We start from the raw sequence: 18,876 nt of genomic DNA, 5'->3' as shown, positions 1-18,876 counted from the left end.
TAGTTTGAAAATTGTTTTTCCTCAGAATTTTGAAGGAATATCTTCTGGTTTCTGGTATTTCTGTTGCGCAATTCAAAGTCATTCTGTTTCTTGATACTTTATATGTGATTTGGTTTTTTGCACCTGAAACTTCAGAGGGTTGCTTTATTCCCAGTGTTCTGAAGTTTCACAGTAGTGAATGCACCTTGTGGATCCACTTTCAATCCCTGTGCTGGATCCCTAGACAGTCCTTCATTGGGAAACTCACGTCCTTCAGTACTGTAAAACTTTCTTGAAATTTTTAAATCCTTTCCTTTCCTTTTAAAAAAAAAAATCTTTTTATTCACTTATTATTTGGACATTTGACTGGTCTGCTCTTTTTCTTATCCTTTTGCTCCTATTTTGTAGGTCTTTGACTTTTTTCCCAGTTTCTAAGAGATATTCTCAGCTTTCTCTTTTAACTCTTCAGTTGAGTTCTTATGTTTTTCTGTCATATTTTTCATTTCTAGGAACTTTTTTTTTATTCATGAAATGTTTCTTTTTCTATAGCATTCTTTTCTTCTCCTCCTCCTTCTTTTTTTTTTTTTTAACAGTTGCAATATCTACTTATCTCTAAAGACACATATGATAGAATTTTTTTTTTTTTTTAACTTCTAGTTTCATCTTTTGCCCCTCTCTCACCATATGAAGACTCTGCATAAGGGGGGGAAAAGGTGAAATCCTTTGAACTGAATCCTAGATACTTTGCCTTTAACCTAGTCTTTTTTTTTTTTTTTTACACCTCTTCTGACCCCTAGTTTGCTATCTTCACATTTTTTCAATGGCATATGATCTTTATTTTGTTCAAGATTTTGCTCCAAACTGACCTTCCACAAGAAGTCCCTCTAGAGTCTGCTGAGGAGAGGAACTTACATAATATCTGTACCCCTAAATCCTCTGAAATACTTCAGGGCGTCTACAAAGTCAAAACTGTTTTCAAATAAAATACCGAGATATTATTTGCACCTTTCACACATTCTCTCATGAGTTTACAGTGGGTGGCTGCAGGTTGTGTGATATTGCAACAAATTGTATGCAGCATGTTTGGGAATCTGTCTGCCATTAAGCCAGACATTAAAGAGATTTGCTAAAGTGTAAAACAGTGCCTCTCTTCTCACTAATATTTTTCATGTAATAAATAATTTTATGCTTTAATTTCTATAAAGTAAGTATCCATGGATGTAACCTCCATAAACAAGAGCTCTTTGGAATCTTTAATACTTCTGAAGGGTGTCAAGGGGTCATGAAACCAAGAAGGTTGAGAACATCTGCTCTGAAGCTGGATACATAAACGTATAGCTCACGATATTTTTTAAATATTTAAGTACTCTGGAATAATTTATCTTGTTAAAAAAAAAAAATTCCTCCAGGAAATAACAAGTGTTTGGTGAGGATGTGGAAAAAGGAGAACCCTTGAACAGTATTGGTGGGAATGTAAATTGGTGCAGCCACTATAGAAAACAGTATGGAGGTTCCTTAAAAAATTAAAAATAGAATTACACATATTCAGCAACTCCACTTCTGGGTATTTATTGGAAGAAAATGAAAACACCAACTCAAAAAGACACATGCACCCCAATGTTCACTGCAGCATTATTTACAATAAGCCAAGATATGGAAACAACCTAAGTGTCCATTACTCAGCCATAAAAAGAAGGAAGTCCTGTCATTTGTGACTACATGGATGGATCTGGAGGGCATTATGTTAAGTGAAATAAGAAAGGCAAATTCTGTATGATCTCACTTACGTGTGGAATCTTTAAAACAAAAACAAACAAACAACAACAAAAAAACAGCTCATGGATAACAGATTGATGGGTGCCAGAGGCACACTGGTGAGGAGGTGGTGGGGAGGGAGCAGTGGGTGAAGGTAGTGGTCAAAAAGTACAAACTTCCAATCGTAGAATAAGTAATGAGGATGTGATGTACAGCATAATAACTCTAGTTAATAATACTGTATTGCACAAAACAGAAACAGACTCACAGACTTAGAGAACGAACTTATGGTTACAAGGGGGGAAGGTGGAGGGAAGGGATAGTTTGGGAGTTTGGGATTGACATGCACACACTGCTATTTTTAAAATGGATAACCAACGAGGACCTACTGGATAGCACAGGGAACTCTGCTCAATGTTATGTGGCAGCCTGGATGGGAGGGGAGTTTGGGGGAGAATGGATACATGTGTATGTATGGCTGAGTCGCTTTGCTGTGCCTCTAAAACTATCACAACATTGTTAACCGGCTATACTCCAATATAAAATTAAAAGTTAAAAAATATACTGTATTGCATGCTTGAAAGTTGCTAAGAAAGATCTTAAAATTTCTCATTACAAGACAAAAATTTGTGACTATGTAGGGTAATGAATGTTAGCTAGACTTATTATGGTGATCATTTTGCAATATATACAAATATCAAATCATATTGTATTCTTGCAACTAATATAATATCATATGTCAATTATATCTCGATTAAAAAAATTTAAAAAGAGATACCCCTCTTGATTTTCTTCCTCCCAATCTTTATTTTGTTTGTTTATATATTCTCCCTTATTCTTAAGTGATTCTCCCCGGATCATTTTCTTTTTCTGTCTTAAGTGGAACAAAATTTTAAGTTTTGATTGTTATACTTTATTGTTTATCAGATAGATAGGGTTAGTAGATTACATTGGCCTATCCTATGAGTGACACAAATGATCAATCATCAATTTTTTAATGTATTAGATAGAGTGTGGCCCCTTTAAACAGAAATAAATTGCTTGAATAAATATTTAAACAAGGGCTTTAACATGAAAAACTAGCAGAAAAACTTAATCATCCTTCAACTTTTAAATAATCATACTATCAAATAAAAACCAGTGAACAAAGGAAACGTACGGTTGCATTTGGGAATATGTTGTGTAAGTAAAAGAATAATTGTATTCTGTATTTATTTTAGATGAAAAAGAGAAATTCGAACCCACAGTCTTCAGGGATACACTCGTCCAGGGACTTAATGAAGCTGGTGACGACCTTGAAGCTGTAGCCAAGTTTCTGGACTCTACAGGCTCAAGATTAGATTATCGTCGCTATGCAGACACACTCTTCGATATCCTGGTGGCTGGTAGTATGCTCGGTAAACCACACATTAGAGCACCTTCTTGTAATATTACGTACTTTCAATTCTACTGAAATATTTTTTTATGAGATAGAATCTTTATAAGCTTACATTTATGATAATTGATAAAAAAATGTACGTGGGAGTCTCTACAACTTTTACATAGATTACGACTTAGAATGGTATTAATGTGGCTATGAAATGATTGTTAGTTAAGAGAGGCATAGCATTGAGGACTTTTGTTGACATACAACACGATTGGCCCCTTGACTTTAGATAAAAGCCAATTTTTCCATGTGTCCCTAATCTTTGAATGTTTCTGGAGTGGACTTAGGAGGAGTAATTTCTGCAGTAGAGTATAACTTTATGTTTGTCATCTAGATCCTTCCAGTATATATCATTAAATCCCAATTGCCATAGCACCTTTCTTTTGAGTCCCACCCTTTTTTTCTTTTTCTTTCTTTTTTTTTTTTTTTTTTTTGGTATAGCGAGCAGTGAGATTTAACTGTGTCAACAAATTTAAAAAGAATTCCCATTAAATTTAATTCTCATTAAAATTCATTTCATCCATAGAAAGTTAAATGTCTACGAAATATAGTTTAAATCTAGTTTTTAAAAAATCCTTGTAATTGTGAGTGTATAGGTAAAAGGATTAAAGATAGAAGTTTGGAAATTGTTAAAGATAGATAAAAAGCAAAATAAAAACTATGTCTTATAGAGCAGGGACATCAGGGGGAAAGGCTTCAGAATACTATTTAAGTGGTATGGTGTATTGTTCTAAATGTTTATTAGGTATTACAACCACCCATTTTTCCTTTCATAGTTATTCTTAGAACTTGGTTTTCAAAATTAGTTCCTATGGTAACCATAAATCACTGGAAATGGTCAGATCCCCAGGCCAGTGAGTTTCAGCTGCCTAGGGGACATTCGCAAATGTGTGGAAGTATTTTGGTTGCTACAAAGACTTGGGAGTGGAGGCCAGGTATGCCACCTACTTTGCTATGCAAGAAACATTCAGTACAATGAAAAATTGCCCTGCCCAGCATGCTGTGAGTGCCTTTCATTGAGAAATGCTGCTTAAGCCAATCTATTTTAAGACAGGGTGTATACGTACATTTTTAGGTAGAGCTACCCTTTAATTCTTCCCTCTGAGCTCTTAGATCTATCTATGCTGGTACCTGGTCCCGTTTACTTTCAGGCCCCCTTTTGATCTGAACTGCTGGTTTTCACTACGTACCAAGTTTATTTTGTTGTTATCATTTATGAAAGTCTCAGTTTATCCCTGTAGGTAATTCAAGTCCACGTATAAAAAGCTCTTTGTAGTGTGTTCAAATCCCAATACACAGAGATAGCTATTGTTAATATTTTGGTTAATTCTTTTCTAGAAATCTCTTTACCGAAATACATAAACTTTTGAGAATGGGATGATATTATACAAATGTGATACTCTACATGCTGTTTTATGTTTACTCTGCAGTATGTTGTTGCCTTTCGTGCCCATGAGTATTATGTTACCTTAGATGATTCTAAAAAGAATGAAAACTATAATTAATAGTGAAATTGAACCTTTCCTGATGTGATTATTGGCTTTTTCAATTTCCTTAGTTATGGTATACTTTTATCGATGCACTGGTAAGTTCTATACAAGAGTAGTCTTTGGTCGGTTTTGGTTCTTGCCAAAGTCACACATGACTTCACCAGTCAATTCAACGCACACTTTTCAGTTCTTAGTGCCTTCCTGGCAGCACTGTTGACCCTTTCATCATTCTTGAAATGCTTTCCTTTCTTGCCTTACATGGGACCATTTAGACTCCCTCCTACCTCTCTAGATGCCACTTCTCACATGACTCCTACGTTTCCATATTTGTCCCCTTACATATGCTTAAAATTATATGCTTTGCATTGATTATCTCAAGACTTCATTTACCATCTCTATAATGATGATCAACAAATTTATATCTGCAGCCTAGATTTCACTCCTTCACACCACACCTATCCATCCAAAAGAGGGGAGGGCAAATGTTTGGTACAACTTATGAGCACAGGCAGTACAACCCCAGATGTCTACTGAGGCCAGACCTATGATGTAATGAATAAAGTCAGCCAGGTGCATTCTTTTTATGTAAACATTTTGTTTACAAATGGAGTATGTAAGAATTTTCTTCACTCCCACAAAAATATTTACCTTCCCCTGTTATTCTTGAGACAACAGTTATCTTGGTTTTTCAGTTGTACCCTTTGAAGATTAGACACAAGAAATACTTTACTTTTCTCAGGGCTTCCCTGGTGGCGCAGTGGTTGAGAATCCGCCTGCCAATGCAGGGGACACGGGTTCGAGCCCTGGTCTGGGATGATCCCACATTCCACGGAGCAACTAAGCCCGTGTGCCACAACTACTGAGCCTGTGCTCTAGAGCCTGTGAGCCACAACTACTGAGCCCATGTGCCGCAACTACGGAAGCCCACGCGCCTACAGCCCATGCTCCACAACGAGAGAAGCCACTGCAATGAGAAGCCCACGCACTGCAACGAAGAGTAGCCCTCGCTCTCCACAACTAGAGAAAGCCCGCGCGCAGCAACGAACACCCAACACAGCCAAGAATAAATAAATAAAATAAATAAATTTATAAAAAATTTAAAAAAAAGGAAATACTTTTCTTTTACTTCTAGTTTGAGAAAAACGGCAGGATCACCAAAATTTTTAGAAATGGCAATTCATACTTCATCCCGATATCAGGGAACAAAATTTTAAATGTGAGGTGTGGCAATATTATCAATGTATAACAAATATTTTGTTTTGTAAGGGAATACAATTTTTAGATCTTACCTCTTAAGAGAAAAGACTGTAGTTTCAAAATCAGACTTTTCAGTTATGTAACTTCTATCAGATAGGAATCATTAGCCCAGGGTTTTTAGAAGATTATCATCTTAATAAAATTTTGTTCCAGGTGGTTGTATTCATTACAAAGAGCTAATTAAATCTTGTGCATAAATTAATTGCATGAGAATAGACTCCTGAAGGAGCGGACTTTTCTAAAAACTAATTTACTTATAAAACTATGCCGGAGTCTGTAAAAGAGTTGGCTATGTGTAGCTCATTTCATCCAAAGATCTGAAATATGACTGAAATCAAAACACTAAAATAAATAGAGTGGCCTATACAAGTGTATACTCTGCAAATACGTGTTGAGTATATAATAGTTATTACTCTAACTTGGCTTGCTCAAATTTCTACCCTTATTCTGATAAAGTAGAATCAGAAAACAAAAATACCTAGTGTTCTGACTCTGGTCTTCTAATCAACCAACGTTTGTAATGACCACCATTGAAACTTACAGGAGGAGCCTTTGAATGAGGAAACTTGAGGAATGGAAAAAAGGCATTCTTTTGGTCTATCCATTTATTCCATGATTACTCTATAGGCCGTGGGGAAAAAAGATTAGAGAGGATAAAATACACTCTTTCCTAGCCAATGCAACTGCTGGGTGATCAAATACAAATGACAAGGGGTCAGAGTGTATACTGTTCAACCCTGTGTGAATAACTGAGTTGGTGGAGGAGGGAACATTTTAAATACCTACTGAAGTAGAAACCAGCAAGATCTGTAAAAGCCAGGTCTGGGCAGTTCCAGTATTGGTGAACTGGAGTCTAGCAAAATATTATCAAGCCTGAAAAGTGTCCTGATGTGGGAAAACATCAGGAACTGCACTGAGAATAATCAAGTTAAATTCACTGAACAAATGTTATTGTTTAGCTGCCATGGTTAAGGATATACTTTGGAAAGAACCAGACTTGTAGTGATAGGATCTAGTGAAGGCAAGTATATAGAACAACAATCTCATCATACACTATGGTAGGAATAGAAAATCGAACAACCACTTTGCATTATGTTAGAAATGTAAACAAATCATAACATGTATGCATCTTTTATAAGTAAATTAGTTTTTAGAAAAGTCACCTCCTTCAGGAGTCTATTTTCATGCAGTTAATTTATGTACAAGATTTAATTAGCCCTTTGTAATAAATACAACCACCTGTACAAAATTTTATTAAGATGATAATCTAAAAACTGTGTGTCTACACATGCATATCATTCTATGAAAGTTTATGTGACTTCTACCTTTATTGTTTTCCTTGATGTGCAGGAATTGATCTCTTCTGCAAATGCTCTTCTGATTTCAGTATCGTCCTAATGGTCATTATCTTTCCCTTTTTAGCCCCTGGAGGAACACGCATAGATGATGGTGACAAGACCAAGATGACCAACCACTGTGTGTTTTCAGCAAATGAAGATCACGAAACCATCCGAAACTATGCTCAGGTAGAGCCTGTCACTGAGAGATTGTTGTACTGGAAGGGAAACATTTGAACAGGATTTAGGAAAACATTAGGTTCAGAAATTCTACAGGCCACTTTTTAAATAGGGATATTAGATAGGTCTTAAGCATAAGAAGAGATACTGAATTGCATTCGTGATAATGGACATTAAAGCTTCACCAAAGTAGAGTTTCTTTACCTTTCACCTATAAGAGATATGGGGAATCATAATTTCTGGTGGAGTATATATTGGTCCAAGCTTTAGGGAGAGCAGTTTAGCACTATCTTTCAAAACAAACTACACATTCCCTTTGACTCAGCAATTCTACTTCTAGGACTTTATCCCTCAGACAGTGGCATGTGTAAAGTGACGCAAACAGTGGCAGTTATTATAGTGTTGCTTGTAATAATATCAAAGGATGAAAACAATATATGTCAATCCAAGAGTTTAATAATTCATATTAACAGACTCTCAGGTAGCTGCTTAAAAGAAAGAGGCAAGAAGATACTTGTAATACATAAAACCGATAAAGGATTCATATCCAGATTAAATAAAGAACTGTAAGTCAATAAGAAAAGGACAAGCAACCTATTAGGAGAAGACTTACAGGCATTTCAGAAAAGAGGAAACAATTCCTCCAAAAAACAAAGGAAATGAGTTCAAACTCATTGAGAAAATTTCAATATCGAGATACCCTTCTGCATTCATCAGATTGGTGAAAATTAAGAAGTATTTAGGCCCTGGTGAAGATCAGGAAGCGGTGGTAGTGTAAAATGGGACAACCTTGTAGACATTACCTTCTAAAGCTGAACATATGTGCATTGTGACCAGCCAGCTTAGGGTTGGTGTGTTCCTATTCTGATTCTTTCACTGACTCTTCTTAAAAGTCAGTTTTTATTCCCATCTAAACCATGAAGGCAAGTCCCAGGTCAACAAGTCTTCTTGTTTTACACATTTCATTATATATATATATGAAAAAGGCCATAGGAATCCCTGGCAGCTACGTGATTTCAGATGCTAGAAACTGTCTTTACTTTGTTTATTAAAATGTGTAAAGCATGCTAAGCCAAGTAATTTGGGATATGCGGCCATTAAGAATTTAAACTTCAAAAATTATTCTTTTAATCACATGCTATTTTAGCATAGATATTTCTTCCCCTTTTTTATATTTAAGAAATGTGTAATAGATAAAAACCAAGGAAATCTTTAAAAATGGACCAAAAGGTTAAGCACGTGGGTTCAGTGGATGATGTTCTAACGTGTTCTCTCTAAATCTTTGCTTCTACTCTCTTACGTCAATGGCCACAAACACCTTGGGCCAGGTGGATACTGAAGCAGATGTTCTCAATTCAAAAGCTGTTCTTTTAAAATTCTCTCTCACCTTATGATATATTAGATAAGTACAGTTCACTGAGGATCAGAATTTCTGAGTTCTGTTCCTGCTCCGATACTTAGTAGCAGTTTCCAGGTCTGCCAATGATGTTAATGCCTGCCTTACCTTCCTCAGAGAATTTTTGTTAGGATTAAATTAATGCAAGTACAAGGTGTATTATTTGCTCTTTGAGTGCCACTGGGAAAGAAAGATAAGAAGGTCTGGAAGAAAAATCAGTACTCTACTATTCTCATAAAATTAAGAAGATCTATATAGACTTAACCTCATCATTATTTCTAAATAGGATAGTTTCTTTTACTTATGATTTTGTTTTTTCATATGGAATATGTATATTTGAAAGAACTTTTGATACATTATTGTTTCTAGGTTTATTAAACATTATTATATACTGATAGACTGACAGAGGTCAATGGGATAGTCAGGGAGAGAGATTAAATTGAGAAAGGTATTTGAGTGGAAGTTAATTTTATAAGCTGTTAGTTCATTGAAGAGTACTTTGGTAGTATAATGACTTTTGCTTTCATATGTAAACATTTACCTGTGGGGATTTGGAGGATCATTCTTGGATAAGGAGAGTTCTTTTTCCTGATGGTAATCACACTAAGGAATATGTGAGTGCTCGTGTAAGTTGGAAATCAAATTTGTAGGACTTCAGTAGAGTTTATTTTTTTTTCCTTATTGCGTTATCAATTCCCTCCTGGCTCATTTTTCTTTCCTCACAAAGGGCAACACCATAATTTTTACTCTTGAACTCCATCTTGATCACATTAAGGAAGAAACACAAAGTTTTAGATGAGAGTATATCACATGGGTATAAGAGAAAGGAATTGGATTCAGAAATCATTTCCACACTTATTAAAATAATATTTATAAAATCCCCATTTAAATAAGAACATTGTATTAGTCTGTTCGGGCTGCCGTAACAAAATACCACAGACTGGGTGGCTTAAACAAGAGAATATTATTTCTTGCAGTTTGGGAGGCTGGGAAGTCCAAGATCAAGGTGCCAATGGATCTGGTTCCTTGTGAGGTTTCCCTTCCTGGCTCTTAGAAGACCATCAGTCCTGTCAGACTAGGGCCCCACCCTTATGACCTCACTTAACCCTGTCCTGAAGTCCCTACCTCCAAATAGTCACATTGAGGGTAGGACTTCAACATATGAATTTAGGAGGAACACGAACTCAGTCCATAACAAACATCATTCCTCTTAAAAACAGTCCAGAATTCCACGGACACAGTTGCAAACCCTGCTTGAGAATTCTAACTGGATTGTGGAGGCCAGTAATCTTTATTGCTCATCTGCTGAATTCGTGTTTGTGTTCACCTGGAGTATAATCTCCCCTGAACTCTGATCTCCTCTTCATCATATCCAGTATATAAGTGATTATATCTAATCCGCTTAGTTTCAGTTATTTTCAATCTCTACATCACACAGTTTTAAAATTATATTCATTTCATTTTCATCAAAGTTATTTTTGGTTCTCACCTGTTACATTCTCGAGTGAATTTGTTTTATTCTACATGTGCATTTTAAAAAAAATTTTTTTTATTATTTATTTATTATTTATTTTTGGCTGTGTTGGGTCTTCGTTTCTGTGCGAGGGCTTTCTCTAGTTGCAGCAAGTGGGGGCCACTCTTCATCGCGATGCGCGGGCCTCTCACTATCGCGGCCTCTCTTGTTGCGGAGCACAGGCTCCAGACGCGCAGGCTCAGCAGCTGTGGCTCTCGGGCCTAGCTGCTCCACGGCATGTGGGATCTTCCCAGACCAGGGCTCGAACCCGTGTCCCCTGCATTGGCAGGCAGATTCTCAACCACTGCGCCACCAGGGAAGCCCTACGTGTGCATTTTGATCCTCTTTTTCCCTCAGGTCATAATAACTCCTTGAAATGCTGATAGTTCTCATATCACAGTCTGAGAATGTTTAACTACACCTTTTTATTAGTGTAGACCCTTGTAGTTAGGGTGGGTTTCTACACCTCCTTCTATTGCCTTTTAAAATTGTTTACATAATATTGACTGGTTCTCTTTTATGTTTAGGTCTTCAATAAACTCATCAGGAGATATAAGTATTTGGAAAAGGCATTTGAGGATGAAATGAAAAAGGTAAAAATTCAAATGTAATGCTCTGTTTGCTAAAATGATGAAGAAGGACAAAAATTTTGCTTTTACAGTGATGGTCCAGAAGTACCATGGACCTCTTAAGTTTTTAATAAATGTTCGTTGAATGAAGGAATGAGTATGACAGATCATTAGCTAATAGCTGTAGAAAGAAAACATGATTAGCCTAGAATTTTTCCTTCATGTTTAATGTAAGCCAGCATGCTTTGTTCAAAGGAACAGTTTTACAGAATATGTAATTAGTTGAAGCTTGTGAAAGAGCATAGCACAGCAGCTAATACTCAGTAAAATTCCTTAATTTTAGAAGGTGCAGTTTAGCAAAGGGGATAGAAGCACATCTTTGGAAATAGGTGTGTCTGCGTGTAAATCTCAGTGGTTTTTCTCATCTATAAAATAGCTGCAGTAAAAGTACATACTTTATGGTTGTTGTACTAATAAATGAGATGAGCTGTAAGGTACTTAATACGGTAATTGGCCTCTAATAAGTAGCCGAATAAAGAATAGCACCTTATTAAAGAAGCCCTCTTTTCAGAAACTGCAACATGTTCCTCCTTCTAATTTGTAGCTCCTCTGTATTTATATATAGCAGTCACTACATTAACTTGTTACAGATTTGTACGCTGCTTTGTCTTCATTTCTGATTTTAGGTATATGCCTAAATTATAAACCAAGGGAAAAAAGAAATCATCTACTTTGTTACTTTGTTACTTTGCAACATCTCCTTTGCTGCTTACCTACTCTTACTTCCCTTTGTTCAGAGTGGTTCCATGTATAATGAAGAACATTTAAACAGTAAAATCATTGTTTTAAATTTACATTCTCCATGACTCAACTTTCACACTTAAAAGAATCCTTCAGCATGTATACATACAACTATATGTATAAAGATGTCCATCACAGTATTGAGATGTAACCTGAATGTTCATGATGGGAGATGGGTTAATTAAATTATGGTCTCTCAATAGTGGAATAATATGCAGTCATTTAAAGAATGAGGCATAACCACGTGAATTGATAAAAGAAAATGTCTATGATAAATTGTTGAATGAAAAAGCAACCATTTGGTAGAAGTTTAACCTTAGGCAAGTCCCTTAAGTTCTTTGTGCCTTAGATTTCTTTGTCTTAAAGCGAGGATCAAGACTTTTGTCATTTTTAATACACATGAAGTGTTCAGAAGACGATCTGCTTCACTCAACAAGTTTGAGCTATTATCAGTGTGTAATTCAGTAAAAGCATGTGTATATGCATCTAGTTATTTATAAAATATAGACATATATAAGTGCATTTAAAAATCTGAAAGGACACGTCAGACTGTTGTTAATTCTAAGGAAATAGGATTAAAGAGGAGATTACTCACATTTTTATATTATTCTGTGTTAGATTTGTCCTACTAGCAGGTATTACTTTTTTTAACATGAAGAAACATTTAAATGGATAAAAGTGGTCCATTATATTGCTAGATGTTTAGAAAATAACAAGTGCTTCATTAAAATAGAGGGATAGATATGACCAAAAAGCTGATGTTAAAGCATTCAAATAAACATCTTATCATTTTGCCTAATAATATCACTCATGTTTTTCTTCTCTTAGTTCATTTGAACCTTGAAAACTTTCTATTTGATTCATTTGATGAACATGCTTTCAAGAATTATTTATTTTTCACAGTGTATCCATTTTTTAAAGAAAATTCTGCTGCAATACATGTAGCATCTGATTTTAATGCTGACTAGTATAATTGAGCAATGTGGATATTAATTTTAAGAAAAGATATAATTTTTGTACCATTTTGCTATAATTGAGTTTTTTTTGATGAATATGAGTATATTAATGTGCTTAAACAAGTAGTGTTAATATTTTAATCTTGGGGGCTCTCTTTCATTATTTACTTCAATCTTACTTATTTTAATAATAAGAGAAAGAAGCCAGATTGATATAAAGTATCTATAGTTTTGTCGGTTTTTTTACCCCATTCCTGGGGCTCCCTGGAGATTTAACCATTGATACCTCCTTCCCTCACTCCCTCTTTTCTTGTGAACTTAGAAAGTGACTTCTTTTTAAATCATTGAGATTTTAATAGGCATAAATTTGGGAGTGAAACGGACTCGTTGGTTCCAGTTCTGCCACTTACGCATCATGTAAATATTTGGAGTCACGTAACCTCTCTGTAATGTAATAAATTCTTTAACTGTTGGGAATGGTAAATTAATATAGTCTTACCCACCGCACAGAGCTAATGGAATTTCGTTGGCTGTAAAGAATTTAATAAGCCTATATGATGCCAGTGATTTTTTGTCGGTACAGAGTAATGAAAAAGTCAACAGGGCCCCAATAGTGATATTGGGCCCTGGGGAATCTCAGTAACATGCCTAAGGTCTGTTGAAACAGAGAAAATAGCCGTGGAATATAAATATAATATAGTCAAAGCACTAAGTGGAGGAGGGTTAGGAAGGAGGGCATTCTACAAGCCTGGATACTCTTAGACTTCAAAATGGCAAGTGGGGTCTAATCCCCTTTGCTATGGCTTCCCTTCAACCCTTCTGGGGTTGCTACTTTGTTACTTTCCCTACTGCTGGGATAAGAGGATGGCAGCATGGCGACCCAGAAGGACCCAAACAACACTGTCACCCTCTCACTACAAAATCACAGCAGAGGCCTTTACTCTGCTAGGAACTTTTCTTTATCTTATATCCATCATTTCCTCATCACCAGGGCTGGTGGTAAAACTGTATGATCTAGAAAATACCTAGTTTGAATTTCTTTTTGTTTGTTTGTTTGCTTATATATTTTTTATTGTTTTATTTATTTTAACTTTATTTTTTTATTGAAGTATAGCAGATTTACAATGTTGTGTTGAATCTCATTCTTTTAAAAGAGGCATCAAGAACCTAGAAAACCCTTTTTTCACTCAGCAGTCTTGTTTTAAAAAAGTTTTATATGCTGTGGGCTCAGAAAAGTATATGCTACATGTCAAAGCTTATTGACTCCTGTTTTTGTTTTTTTGTTTGTTTGTTTTTTGTTATAACCCAAAGAAAATGGGTAGATGTATTGTAGGATGAGGATGGTGGGGGGAGCATGCATAGAAGTGAAAAACATATGAAAGGCAATAGTGTATTTCAGAGAACACTTTGTAATACTTACCCTTTGTCATATACAAAGTCGAATGTAAATTATTTATGTGACCCATTTACATTGTTCTCCAAATGTCTGTTTTCCTTCCCGTGAATGTTATCTATAGCAATGTTGTAAGTGAACTTGGAAGAAGGGAACTATGATAAAGCATCCGATTTATAATCGAACATACGGGTGTGTCTCCAATGAATAAGAAGTGTGTTGCGTTAAGACCCACCAGTTGTGTGCCGTCTAGCCATGGATGTACCTTGTGTGTTATTTTCCTACTTTAGTCCTTTACTTTATAGACATGGTTTCTTTTGTTTGACCCACAGCTTCTCCTCTTCCTTAAAGCCTTTTCTGAAGCAGAGCAGACAAAGTTGGCCATGCTGTCTGGGATCCTGCTGGGCAATGGCACCCTTCCTGCCAACATCCTCACCAGTCTCTTCACTGACAGCTTAGTCAAAGAAGGTATTTATGCTCATTTTCTTACCTGTCAGATGTGAAAAGAAAAGAAAAGCCAAAGATAGAAAAATACCAGTGCCTCTTCTTAGTGTTCTCTACTTCCCACCCATCCTCCATGTAAGAGACTTGTGTGTGTGTGAGTGTGTGTGTCTTCAAACAATAAGAGAATTGTACATGTTTCTTGTAGGCAATTAGGAGAAAAAATATGCACACCTATACAAAGACAAATAAAGAATAATAATAAGCTGGAATTTTTGGTGTAAGACTCAATGCCTAGGTCAAATACCCTGAAATTGATCTGGTCCAAACCATTTCTCTCAGCATAGATGCTTACTGGCATACTTTGTTGGGACAGTGCTTCATTGTGCAGGACTCTTTTGTGCTTTGTGGGACATTTAACCTTTTTGCCCTCAGACACAGAATGCCAGCCTAAAACACCCACCTCCATTTAGCAGAATAGCCAAAAATGGCCCTTCACATTCCCAGATGCCCCCTTAAACTGTTGTTCATTTCCCTGGTTGGGGCCATTCTGCTGAACTGTTTCCCCTCAAGATGTTGTGCTCAGAAGTTCATTTTGATCACATTTTTAAGATATTCATTCTGTTTTAGAAGTCCAGATGGCTGCATCAGAGTTTTGCTTTAATTTTAAGACATTAAAAGTTTGATGGGCATACATACGATTACTTGATTATAGAATAATACAAAAGTGGGCTTTTTTTCTTGCAGGAGGATAATGATATTCAAGTTATAATGCAACACAAAACAAAGAGTTCTTTTTTTCTTAAAAATAAATTAAAAGAGCTTTTGCGAAAACATCTGTTTCTTCTTAGAACTGGGTTTTTCTCCTACAAATGTGAAGTCCCAGCCTCATTCATACCTGCAGTGAAATGGGTTATAGTTTCTTGTAGCTGAGGAAAGAATAGTAAATTGAGAGTCCAATGATATTATTTAGAGAGTCTCTATAGTTTTCAAGCTCTCTAATTGTTATTAATATATTGTTAATACTATAGCACTTTAAAGTATTCTCCTGAAGAGAATTCATGATCCTTCATGTTTTACTTATGGTACTAGACATTTTATACTAGGAAGACAAGATAAAATGTAAACAGTAAATACTAATTACATCAAATTATCCCTAGTGTTTATAACAGAAAATAATTGCCTTTCTGGTTGTATTAAAAACCTAAATGATGTATATAATTTCTTTTGAAATGTATTAAAAAATAAATTATTAGAAGGATAAATAGACAGACCTGATAAAGCAAATACAGGAAAATATTAACTGTTATAGAATCTAGATGGTCAGTAAATGAGTGTTTATTGTTCAACTTTTCTTATGTTTAAAATTTTTTATGGTAAAATGTTAGAGGGGTAGGAAAGGAGAAGAAAAATACCTTTGTTATGGAAGTGACGTAGTACCTATGTCATATGTTTTTTCTTTATACTCCACCATCTCTAGAAACAAAAGTATTAAACATTTCCTTCCCAAATAGGAAAGGATTATGAAATTATACCTTTTCCCCAACCTCCCACCCAACAAATGGCTATGGGGGACCCTCCACTCAGTAAAATCTCAAGTACAAAGAAATTTCTCCAATCCTTCCACCAAGAGCCACTTTTAATGTAAAATGATAGGTTTGAGCCTGGTTTTTAGACTCCTAGTTTCAAGCATGCTTTATTTCTCTTACTTACAATGAGGATTACAAGATCTGTTATCTTTATTTTTATTTAATTACATAAATTTATATTATGTTTTATATTGACTTTTGGAACTAATGGTAATGTTAAAAATCCAGGTCAACAAGTTGATAACATAAAATTCTCCAGGTCATATCACAGGTTTTATTGTCACAGACAATTTGGGGGGCTTAGTTTCTCTGCTATTCAAAAGAAAAGAATTGGGTAAAGTTGGTGTCTGTATAAATTATATGTTATATATATATATATATCAATTGAATTTGTTTACCGGCAAGTAACTGGAAGACAGGACTCAAATTTGTATACAAGGGCATTTCGTTTTTTCTTTCTTTCTTTTTTAAAAAAAAATTTTTTTTTTGCAGTATAGTTGATTTACAATGTTGTGTTAGTTTCAGATGTATAGCAAGAGTGATTCAGTTATATATACACACACACACACACACATATACATTCTTTTTCAGATTCTTTTCCCTTATAGGTTACTACAAAATATTGAGTATAGTTCCCTGTGCTATACAGTATGTACTTGTTTGTTATCTATTTTATATATAGTAGTATGTATATGTTAATCCCAACCTCCTAAGTTCCCCCCCCCCCCGCCCCGCCCCACCAAGGGCATTTATTTCTTATGTAACAATAAATATAAAAGCAGAGCAGACTTCAGGGTGAACAGCAATATCATTCAGGGCTCAGGCATTTTCCCCCATTACCATAGCATTGACTTCATTCCAAGGGTGGACTCCTTAGCCTTTAAAAGAAGTCTGCTGGTCCAGTTATGGCACAGGCTTCTTCATTCAGGTTCAGTGGAAGAGCACTTCTGAACATAGGATAATTTATCTTGCCTTCAGCTGATTGGCTGAAATTGGCCACATGACCCGCCCAGTAGTAATTGTTGGGGGATGCTATGGCCAATAAGTTAGATCACTAGACTAATCATTGCAGAAGAAGGTGGTGCCAGGGCTGAGACTAATTAGATAGAAGTCACCTGGCCTGAGCAAAATGGGAACTCTCTTAGGAAAGAGGAAAGGAGAATAGACACTGCTTAGACCATCAACAATACTGAAGCCTTCAACTCAGAAAAATCAGTTTAATATTTCAACTACTCCTTAACTCTTCATTACACAAATGCAACATTAATTTAGAAATCTGGAGTGTTCACAGAAAAGCTATTAGTTATCTGATTATTTATATTGGAAATAAATCCTATTATAAATATGGGTATGTAATTGAGTAGATTCCTGATTAACATAGCTATTTTTAAAATCTCCTTAAAAATATCCAGAAAAGATTTCAGCTTAAAGCAGCACTGACATTTATATACCTTAACTCGTGAATATTTTTAAATGCTTTTTACAAAAAGTAAAACTGTAAAGTAAATGATGCATGTTCACCTATAGCTTTATTTATTTATACCAGTCACTGTTAATGTTCTTTCACTGGTATTACTTATCAGCAAATTAGTTGCCATGTTGACATTTCAGTTTTATGGCTTATGATTTATTTGCTGTACCTCAGGATCACGGTTAAAAATATGAAATACTGGTGAACCACAGGGTGAAATAGAGGCAAAACACTAGAAGATCCTTGGCTTTGAATCTGGTTTTGACCAAGGTAAAAATAAATAAATTTATGGTTATAACAGGTTGGAATTAGGGAGTCCAACTTTGAAAAGTACTTTAACATTTTTTCCCCTTTTTATGAAAATATTTTCTTGAGTAATGAATAGTACAGTGCCTAGAGAGCTTTCCATTTTTCCTTTGTACCAAATCAAGTCTTTGAGTTATTTAGTCATTTCAGGATACCTAATGGGAAATGTTGCCTTGTATATCATCACAAGTGGTTTTTGTTATAAAAGGTTTACTCTTTTTTTTTTTTTTTTTAACAGGCATTGCAGCCTCATTTGCTGTCAAGCTTTTTAAAGCATGGATGGCAGAAAAAGATGCCAACTCTGTTACCTCCTCTTTGAGAAAAGCCAACTTAGACAAGAGGCTACTTGTAAGTTGTCTGGGCAAAGGGTTGTATGTTTCATGCTTCTGCCTTGGCTCTGTCAATTGTGATGTAATACATAACTGAAATGCCCGAGTCTATGTCGAATTGGAACATGGTTCTTTTTATTTCTGTATTATTGGCAGATAGAAACTAATTCCAGTTTAATCTTTGTTGCATAAGTAAATGGAATGATAAAATTAAAGAGTCATAGGGAATCCAGAGACTTTCAAATTTAGAAGTTTGTTGACATAGTGATAACATTTATCGCAATTAACTCTTTTGCAGCTAATAACTATAGAAATTTAAAGTTTTAATATGAAATTTAAAGTCACATCGATCCCACCTAATTAGACATTTGTGATTATCTTGGGTCGTAGTTGAATGACACTGTCCTCAAATACACGTTAGTTTGTTAACAAAATAAAAGGTTAAAGAAGATTCCTTGTTTATGCTAAGATTCCTTGGAAATATTTAGATATTTAAGAAAGCTAACAAGTTAATAGTAATTTGAAGCTCCCAGTATCATGATTGCTTGATTATATTTTTACTTCTCTTTGTATTTTTCAAAGAAAATCAAGAAAAATATTTTGTCCTCATAATTTCTATCTGCTCCCTGTAATTTGTTTCTGCCAGAAGCAGCAGCTGTGTAGATGACAGAGATTGCTTCAAGTGAAA

The 18,876-nt window shown here is 35.2% G+C and overlaps 1 protein-coding gene across 3 annotated transcripts in view; it reads left to right on the top strand.

Annotated features, from left to right (window-relative positions):
- BZW2 (basic leucine zipper and W2 domains 2) overlaps positions 1-18,876 on the top strand; it is a 57,833-nt gene that overhangs the window by 24,206 nt on the left and 14,751 nt on the right. For all 3 annotated transcript variants that reach the window (XM_068550563.1, XM_068550562.1, XM_068550565.1), the window contains exons 3-7: positions 2,955-3,131; positions 7,330-7,433; positions 10,861-10,926; positions 14,385-14,520; positions 18,098-18,207. In XM_068550563.1, the coding sequence (XP_068406664.1) occupies positions 2,955-3,131; positions 7,330-7,433; positions 10,861-10,926; positions 14,385-14,520; positions 18,098-18,207 (593 nt within the window). The remainder of the gene's footprint in view (positions 1-2,954; positions 3,132-7,329; positions 7,434-10,860; positions 10,927-14,384; positions 14,521-18,097; positions 18,208-18,876) is intronic.

Source organism: Eschrichtius robustus, chromosome 8, assembly GCF_028021215.1.
Source record: "Eschrichtius robustus isolate mEscRob2 chromosome 8, mEscRob2.pri, whole genome shotgun sequence".
Classification (NCBI taxonomy): domain Eukaryota; kingdom Metazoa; phylum Chordata; class Mammalia; order Artiodactyla; family Eschrichtiidae; genus Eschrichtius; species Eschrichtius robustus.
This window is presented reverse-complemented; position numbering and strand designations above follow the sequence as displayed.